This window comes from Ipomoea triloba, chromosome 4, assembly GCF_003576645.1.
Source record: "Ipomoea triloba cultivar NCNSP0323 chromosome 4, ASM357664v1".
Classification (NCBI taxonomy): Eukaryota; Viridiplantae; Streptophyta; class Magnoliopsida; order Solanales; family Convolvulaceae; genus Ipomoea; species Ipomoea triloba.
The window spans coordinates 26,627,562-26,637,285 of NC_044919.1; the positions used below are offsets into that span (position 1 = coordinate 26,627,562).

At 34.4% G+C, this 9,724-nt stretch overlaps 2 protein-coding genes across 5 annotated transcripts in view; one reads left to right on the forward strand and one right to left on the reverse strand.

Annotated features, from left to right (window-relative positions):
- Positions 1 to 1,594: 1,594 nt before the first annotated feature.
- On the forward strand, positions 1,595 to 7,765 carry LOC116017738. Its single transcript, XM_031258366.1, has 3 exons — positions 1,595 to 2,040; positions 2,754 to 2,905; positions 6,814 to 7,765. Exons 1-3 carry the CDS (start codon positions 1,752 to 1,754, stop codon positions 7,489 to 7,491), a joined length of 1,119 nt encoding a protein of 372 aa, XP_031114226.1. The 5' UTR covers positions 1,595 to 1,751; the 3' UTR covers positions 7,492 to 7,765.
- A 371-nt stretch (positions 7,766 to 8,136) lies between these two features.
- Positions 8,137 to 9,724, reverse strand: part of LOC116014926 (probable serine/threonine-protein kinase At1g09600) — a 7,056-nt gene continuing 5,468 nt past the window's right edge. For 3 of the 4 annotated variants that reach the window (XM_031254889.1, XM_031254888.1, XM_031254887.1), the window contains 3 exons: positions 9,538 to 9,637; positions 9,191 to 9,460; positions 8,137 to 8,647 (listed from right to left, as the gene is read on the reverse strand). In XM_031254889.1, coding sequence (XP_031110749.1) covers positions 8,510 to 8,647; positions 9,191 to 9,460; positions 9,538 to 9,637 — 508 coding nt within the window. In that variant the 3' untranslated portion in view covers positions 8,137 to 8,509. The remainder of the gene's footprint in view (positions 8,648 to 9,190; positions 9,461 to 9,537; positions 9,638 to 9,724) is intronic. The other variant, XM_031254890.1, reaches the window with a different exon arrangement.

Consider the following 9,724-nt stretch of genomic DNA (forward strand, 5'->3'; position numbering starts at 1 on the left):
GTGACTTTCAACAATACCAGTTTCAACAACACTCAATAATGATTTTTAACAGTTGTCGTTTATAGAAAAGACAACAGTTAAAAATCGTTGTCTATGTGCGTGACTTTCAAGTTTCAACAACACTGGTTTTAACAAAATTCAATAGACAATGGTTTTTAACTGTTGTTTTTTTTTTTTGAAAAGATAACGGTTAAAAATCGTAGTCTATGTGCGTGACTTTCAACAATACTAGTTTTAACAACACTCAATAGATAACGATTTTTAATTGTTGTTTATGTGCATTTTTCTTATAGTGAAACTAGACTCAACACACGGAACACCAGTGAAAGACACCAGAGGAAGATTGGAATTGATAAAACCATAACGAGAGGGAGAGAAAAAACCCTAGACAACGTAGGGAGAGAAAATCGAAACACGATTAGTTAATATAAAACATGCTAATTTTGAATCAGGTAACACTTATGTGAGACGGTCTCAACAAATTATGCTATGGACCTGGGTTTACCTTGCAAGGTAGACCCTAGTCCATGTTCACAATTTTAGAACTCTATGTTCACAATTTTAGAACTATATGTTCACAATTTTAGAACTCTATATTCACAGTTTTAGATCTCAATATACAAAATTAGATTACTCAATATTCACAATTTTTGAACTCTATATTCACAATTTTGTTATATAGATTCAAATTTTGTGTTATACTATTGAATATAGAGTTATGAAATTGTGAATATAGAGTTATGAAATTGTGAATATAGAATTCTGTAATTGTGAATATAGTGTTATGAAATTGTGAATATAGAATTATAAAATTGTGAACATAGAGTTCTAAAACTGTGAACCAGAGTTATAAAATTGTGAACATAGAGTTCTAAAGTTATAAACCTAGAGTTCTAAAATTGTGAATATGGACTCGGATCCACCTTTGACATAATAACCGGACCGTCTCACGAGTAGTACTGTCAAAGTGGGCCGAAGCCCGTGGGTTGGCCCGCACCCGCCCCGCGGTGGGGCGGGTTAGGGCTACAAAAAGATGGCTCGCGAAGGAGCGGGCCTAGCGCTCTAAGGCCCGTGACCAACCATATTTTTTTTTATAAAAAATATATATATATACATTGTACATGAATATATATTTATATTCATGTGTACACATACTGTACACATGAATATATATTCAAGTGTACAGTATATTCATGTGTACATTTTGTGTACAAAGTATAATTATAAAAAAAAAAAAAAAGAGCAAAATAAAAAGCTCCAACCCGAGTGGGGCGGACTAGGGTTGTATGAATCCTAGTCCGCGGTGGGACGGGCCGACTCGCTTTGACCGTACTATCACGAGTATCAATTTGTGAGACGGGACGAATCTTTAATTAATGGGTCAAACATTTGATTAAGGGATCGAATCTTAAACTCATTAATAAAATATCCAATCTGTCTCACAGATTAAAACACGTGAGATGATTTCATACAAGTTTTTGCCTTAGGTATAATGGTAGATGGATTCTGCCCCACTATATAAGCACTAAAGCACCTAGGAGGGGAGTAACAAAATATCAGTTCAAGGGGCCCACTTTCATCTATCGATCATCGCTCCAAAGTCCAAAGTGAGCTTCAGTCTCCCATCCAAATCCGTTAAAATACTTTGGGTGTTTGGCATATTCCTTTTCTCCACTCCCAAATCTGTTTGCCCCGATCTGTTATCACATTTGCCTCCGGATTTTTCCACGAAGTTTTGATTTGCATCAACAATGGATCTTCTTGGAGTTCTGCACTCCAATTGTACCGGAAACATAAGATTTATGCTGTTGAGAAGCTCGATTCTTGAGAAGCCCATTCTTTCTGGTAACATCAAGAACATGACCTTGGCTCCTTGTTCACTGTCTGGGCCATCATTCCGGGTCGACCATTTGGGAGCTTTTGATATCAATTTGCCGAAAGGTGGTGCCTTTTCTTCATCTGGGTTCTCGAGATCGTTTGTGGTCAGAGCTGCGGGGAAGAAAAATTCAGGGAATTCTAATTCAAACTCCTCTTCACACGGTAATGCTTGATTCTTCTTGCCTATCTTTTGGATTTTTTTTTATAAATTCTTTGGTGAGTTCTTGTGAAATTGTAAACTTCTTTTTTGCCTGGGAAATTAGTATAATTTAGTTTGAAACTTAGCGTATGTTTTAGGAACATCAATTTAATGATTTAACTTTTTTTATGGATAAGTTATCATGTATTCTTGGGGAAAATTATCTCATTTTGCATTTGCAAAACAGTCCATTGTGTAACTCCAGGATCATATAACCTTGCAAAGTTATAAAATACTGTTATTGAATGTGATAATGAGCTTGTATTTTGTCTTGGATGAGCAAAAATTTCTCAGTGTCTTCTAGTCATGAACTGCTACTAACACTATTGTCAAAGCTTTAGCACTATCTCGTAGTTTTTAGAGCCCCATAATTGTGAGACAGTCTCACGGGAGACTCACTCTTTAGGTGCATTGTTGATACAGACTATATGGGGCTCTATTTGAAGCTACTCAAGTTTAGAGGTCAGAGCATCAATATTGTTCCTAATACTTACTACACTTATAAAAAAATGTATTTTAGAGTTTTAAGAGTCCACACTATGTTGTGCTTATATACCTGTCAAATTCTATTCTCAAATTCCTAAGTGTTTGTGCTCTCAAAAAAGGAATGTGTTACAGATTTCCATCATATCGTTTAAACTAGCCTCTCACAAAGTACAATGCTCTTAAAATGAAGGGAAAGGTGATAACTCGTTTGCAGAAGATGGTAGTTTTAAAGAAAGTAATCCTATTTCTGAAGGAAACATTGAAAATAATGGTGGTCAGACATCCCATCATAAACCTTTGGACTGGAGAGAGTTCAGAGCTTCTCTTTATATTCAGGAGCAGGTATTATCTCCTTTCTTATGATATTTAGTTGAATGTTTATGAATTGTCACTTCACAAAACTAAGCCTGCCTTCAATAAAAGAGAGTTTTACGTGTCACTTTTTATTAGATCTAATAAGGTATCCCTGCTCCATTCACATAGCTAAAATTATATATCATACTCAATGTTATGTTTATCTCCTTGTCAATGTGTCAGTGTGCGATGATAATTGGTACGGTGAACATCATCTCTTGGCCTTTTTGACTTATTGCATGTTTGGCCCTATTTATTTTCGAGAAGCTCCAACTTGAAGCTTCTTTTAAAAAGCCTCTTTTTTCAGAATGCAATAAGTTGTGATAAACAAGCTCTATTTTTGACATTAGGGAATGATTATCCTCAACAATTAATGAAATATATATATAGTGTGTGTATATTCTTTGAACTGGTTGTTGCTAAGATGCACTTGTTTAGCATTTTCAAGGAAAGTGGCCTGAGTATTAATGGAGAAATAGAATTTGTATAGCCAAATCCAACTAGATGAGGATTAAGTCTTAGTTGAGCATTGGCTTGTGATAGACTTGATTATTGACAGATGGGCCAGTTTGTAACTTTATGGAGTATTTACTGAGAAGTAACATGCTCACATATAGTGTGATGATGCTTTGTAGGGCCGGGGCTTGAGGGGCCTTTGGGGTTGGGGATTCAAGTCATTCAACCTTTTAGGAAGTAATAATCTAAGAATGTCAATTAAATAATTCTATGCAATGTGTTTTTCTGTGTTAAGTGTTCAACTGATTTTTACAAGAAAAATCCACTTCTCATCCCTCAACCATAATGTCAATCTCAAAATTAGTATTTAAAATTTACTGATTGCATACCTCTGATTTTGTGGTAGTATCAGATTCCATTCTTCCATTTAGATTTTGGGGTCGAGTCTAATCTATCTATATCTATACTACTAATAAAAACAAAATTCTACTTTTAAATTCCCTGCCCAAACTACCTTCCAAGCTATTGCTATATAAAATCTAATAATTATTATAGTAATAATAGCTCAATAGATATGATAACTTTTATATATTTATATATATAGAATCCTAATCATAATGAGAACCAATCCCAAGTGACAACGTGTGGACAAATCCAAACCATTGATCTGCAGAATCTGATGGATGGGAAATCAAGTAAAAAATGAGCCGTGTCATTTTCATAAATATTACAAATTTTTAAAATGAGCGGGGTCTTTTTCATAAATATTACAAACTTTGGTTTATTTTGAACCGTTAGATTTACTAGATCAGTGGTTTGGATTTGTCCATTAGTTCTCACCTGATTAGGAACCATTATAATATGTAATACTATAAGAACAAAATAAATTATTCATATTTTAACGTGTAATTACTATGGTAATTTTATAGTAATCTCTCTCTCTTTTTCTCTCTCTCTATATATATATATACACACACTGAACGTATAAAAGTATAATTGCACAATATTAGTATAATTACCTAATAATTATTATGACAATTAAGGAATTAATTGCACAGATATTAGTATAATGAGTAAATACCTAAAATGGTCCATCGACTATGCCATAATTCACAAATTAGTTCTCAAATATTAATTTTACCAATTAAGTCCGCAACTAATCAATTCTTACTCAATAATTCACAAATCAATCATTCGTTGAAGACCTTATTGAGTAAGAATTAAATAGTTGAGGACTTTATTGAGTAAGAATAAAATAGTTGAGGATCTTATTAAGTATTGAATAGTTGAGGACTTAATTTACTAAATTTGATAGTTGAGGACTAATTTGTAAATTTCGCTATAGTCGAGGGGTCATTTTGGGTATTAACTTTAGTTTAATTGTCTAATAATTATTATGTTAATTAAGCTAATAATTATATGGATATAAGTATAATTACAATTAAACATGAATCATTGAATTTTTTTTTTATAATAATTACAATTAATTCATTCAGATATGAAGGAGAAGAAAAAAGTAAAGGCGATATGTCGAAAAGGAATATACTTAAGATATAAAAGTATAATTGCACAAATATATTAGTATAATAATAATTGTCTAATAATTATTATGGTAATTAAGCTAAATACGGGTCATTGGATTTATTTTTTATAATAATTACAATTAAATTATTTCTCATTTTTTCCCATATTTATTTTAGTAATAATATAATTATATAAATCATATTACATATCGATTTTTTAAAGATAATTACAGACAAACGAGTCATATATTATTAAATTAATGGAGTGATACTTTTGCATTAATCTTATAATCAATATTCTAATGGTTTATAATTTCATCTTTAATTTTATTATCTAAAACATATACTCCCTCCGTCCCATTTTATGTGTCTGGTTGGCTTGACTGAAGTTATTGATAAAATGGGACAGAGGGAGTAATAAAAAATTTTATGCGTGCATTGCACGGGTAATTGGGCAATTATTTTGCTCGAATTCAAGCAAAGATAATATCAGAAAACATAATCAATTCAACCCATTTCATCAATTGCACTATATAATATTCGTTGTTATAATTTATATAAGTGTATAATAAACCTAACAATTCATGTATACGAGTTCTTTAACGGGTCAACACGATAACGACGCGAACACGATAAGGCTAAACACAGACATAACACGTTAAGGTTAATGGGTTCAAATTTTTAACACGAACACGTTTTGTTAACGAGTTAAACGGGTTGACATGATCGACACATTTTGTTAACAGGTTTCGGGTTGTGTTGACACGATATGACACGAAATCCGTTTAAACGCGCTAAACCTATTAATATATTTATAAAAAAAAAACTAAAATTTAAAGTTACGTTATATAAAAAAGAAATAAAACCTACAATTTAATTTATCAAACAAACCAAAAAAATAATTCAATTTATAACATTCATAAAATGATAAAATAACATCAAAAAAATCATAATTAAAGAAGTCAATAGTAGATTTTAGAATAAAATTGAACACAATAAAAATTTAAATTTCAAATTGTTGAATATCAATAATTGGTGTAGGATCTTGGCCCAATGTAATAAATTCATCCTTAGTCATGTTCATGATATCTTTTGTAATCTCATTCATGGCAATGGTTCTTACCTAATAAATGACAATGGTTCTTAGCGTGTTATAAATAGGTTTCTGTAAACGGGTTAACACTATAATAATAATGGGTTAAATGGGGTTTTAATAGGTTTAATGGGTCGATCTCATACACGAAACATAGCGGGTCCTTAATGGGTCAACCCGTTATTTTCGTGTCTGGTTTCGTGTTGTTTTAACGGGTCGAGTCCATAATTGCCAAGTCTAGTGTATATCGATCCAAATATTCTTAAAATATTATAAAAAATCTTTTCCGGAACGCACAAGCGAAAATACTAGTAACTCTAAAAACAGTTCTATAAACTAATTAACTTTATCTTATTATTTTACTTCTCAAAAACATAAACAAAAACAAAAACAAAACAAACAAACAAAAAACTGCTATAGGTGTTGCCATTGGTATTAAGGATAGCCACTTCATTTTAGTGTTCAATTAATTTAATTGAACAATTATGAGAACAAAAGCTTAAGAATTTTCTTATCAAAATTAGAGTGTAATTCTTCTATGCTCTCCTATGGGAACTTTGTCCTCTCCTCAGAGGACCTGAATTGCTGTCTTCTAGCAGTTTTTTTCTCTCCACCCTGGCTGTCTGATCCAGTGGCCTCATCCTCTCTTTCAAAGTACACCCACAGGGATCATTGACTAATTTTGAGAATGTCATGATAATTGGGGACCAAAAGTGAACATTTCTCAAATTTTACAGTGGAAGAATATGAAAATTGTAAGTTAAGTTTATGATGCTCAAATTAGATGTCATTTCACTTAATTCTTCCAAAATTTCTAATTACAGGCTGCAATTGCCGTCTCTGACCCTCACAAGCATGATGGCACAGCGTTTGGCTTTAAACCTCTTCCTCCAAAGTGGGCTCACCCAATTGCAGCCCCTGAGAATGGTTGTCTCCTTGTTGCCACTGAAAAGCTTGATGGAGTTCGCACCTTTGAGAGAACTGTGGTTCTTCTCCTCAAATCTGGAACCAATCATCCTCAAGAGGGGCCTTTTGGAGTTGTCATAAACCGCCCACTGGGGAAAAAGATGAAACACATGAAACCCACCAATCTTGACTTGGCGACAACCTTCGCCGAGTGTCCCTTGCATTTTGGTGGACCCCTTGAGGCAAGTATGTTCTTGCTAAGAGCAGAAGGAAAGTCTGACACTCACAGGTTTGAAGAGGTGGTTCCAGGCGTGTCCTTTGGTGCTCGTAACAGTTTGGAAGAGGCATCAGCATTGGTAAAGAAAGGGGTACTGAAACCTCAAGATTTTAAATTCTTTTTTGGGTATGCAGGGTGGCAGCTAGACCAATTGATGGAAGAGATTGAATCTGATTATTGGTATGTCGCGGCGTGTAGTGCAAATTTGATTCTCGGGGCATCACACATTTCTCCACCAGAGAACTTGTGGAAAGAGATTTTGCAGCTAATGGGCGGCCATTACTCAGAAGTAAGTCGCAAGCCCAAGCAAGACATTTGATTCCCCGCGCCCATGGTTTAGAGCTGTTAGTATTAATCATGAAGAAGTTTGTTTGAAATCCAATGTACATAAGGTTCACATATATTTCTAAGTAATAATAGCCTAATAGTGGCTGCATGTTTTTGGTTTCCAGAGTATGATTGTCTTTAATGTTTTTGTTTGTGTAAGTACTTGGCATCACTAGTGTTGGTTTGAACCAGATCTGTCTGTATGTAATGTAGAAGTAAATAGAACAAGACTTGCTTCAATGAAAGGTTACTAATTGCTACTATTACCTTCCATGGTGAATAATTTTCATTTTAAATGTTTCTTTTCTCAAAAGGTTGAATCCCTAACTTCAAGGGCCGATGTGAGAGGATTTAAATCACGATAACTCAGTGGCTCAATAGACATGACCAAATGTTGGTGGGCATAAAGGATCTGTCCACTTTGAACATAATCCCTACCATGTTATTGCTCTGTTTTGAATCTTAGTTTCTTTTTCCAAATATTGCTTACTGAACCATTTTAAATATTTCTTAAAAAATGTGAGTTGTATATTGGACAATTTTTGCAAACGAAACAGGAAAATTACTTTCACTTTTTAGTGAAAAGGCACATATACTGCACTTCTCATTGAAAGAAAAGGGAGAGTAGGGGTAGGACTTTTATCTCTCTAACTAACAAAATTCAACTTTTGGACAGGTTACAGAGGCCACCTAGTGAACTTCAATTTTGCAGATCATGTTGACTATTAAAATAAGAAAAGGATTTACATTGTATACATGTATTGTGTATAAACCATATGGTTGAGCAAAGCAAACATATCTCCATACTGTTCAAGGCTGATTACCTACCAACTTATAGGCATAGTTCTCCTCTTCTTTCTGCATAAATTTTCTGAAGTTTCTCACCTTTGGTACCAAATCCAAATTATGTTGGCTCCTGAACCGGACCACTATTGTGCTCATGATTCCAAGTGCTCTCTCCCTCGTCATCATTTCTACTGAAAGTGGACACACAGATTGACTTAATCTTATCAGTTATTTTTGGTCTTGGCCTTGCGAACTGCCTCTAGAATTTGCCTCTCGTGTTCCCTCAGCATGTCTTCCATGTTTCCCCCGGGAGGCATCAATGGCCCAGAGCAATGAATCCTATTTTTCTTCGGAACATAAACCTGAAAATGCAGGTAAAGTATAACTCAAGTCAAGAAGCTTGAAAGTGGAGGGAAACTACACTTGCCAGAAGGTAATTTTATTGAAGCACTTGATGACATTTTCCATTGGTTAATTAGGATAGTGAAATCATGTGCAGAAGATCTCATGCAGCAATGCAGTTTTACGTAAGGGACTCGTATAGGACTTAATTTATGAACGAGGGGTCTGCACCCCCACCTTGTGACTCTAGCAAACAAAGGACCACAAAGAGGTAAACCAGTCTAGGTTGCCTATAGCTGACCAGCTTAAACCAAGAAGACTAGAATTCGAACTCGTGACATTGTGATTACAAGTTTGTATCCTTAGCCAGCTTGACTGGAATTAGCCCCTCGTATAGGACTTACTTATTGTGGTTACAAGTTTGTATCCTTAGCAGTCAAGCTGGAGTTACCCCTCGTATAGGACTTACTTGTTTAGGGGACTCATGGTATATCAATTGTGAATTTGGATACAGAAGCAAAAGTTCAAGCTTGTTTAAGGGAAAAACTATTTTAAGGACTTACTCCGGTATCCTGGTCTCTCGAAGTACTTGACAACTCTTTAACATGCCGAGTATTTTGAGAACCATGACTTAGCGTCTCTCCACCATGATGGGAAGCACCAAAGGTCAGTCTTTGGACTGTTTGACCTCCTACATCCTTTACTTTGTGACTCCATGCATTCGGATGAATCACCGAATTGGAATGAGTGATCCCATTCTTATAATTTACCGGTGGTGGCTCAATATGGTAGCCTGCTCTACTTGTGCCGTTATTTGACTGCCCCTGCAAATTCTATGCCATTCATGTTAAACAGTAACACTAAGAAAATTTTAAATGACAACCAAAATTTTCAATACAAGAAAATAGACCTGTCTCTGAGCATTGAATTCTGCAGGTGGTCCATTAGATTCTCTTGAATTCTTCTTCGTAGTTTCACCTCGACGCCCTTTCACACTCTCAGCTTTTTTCCTGGAAATAGCATGAATAACATGTACGTGAAGTAGTCATTAAAATTTACTTCTTTATTCCTAAAAAAAAAAAAAAAAAAAAAAAAAA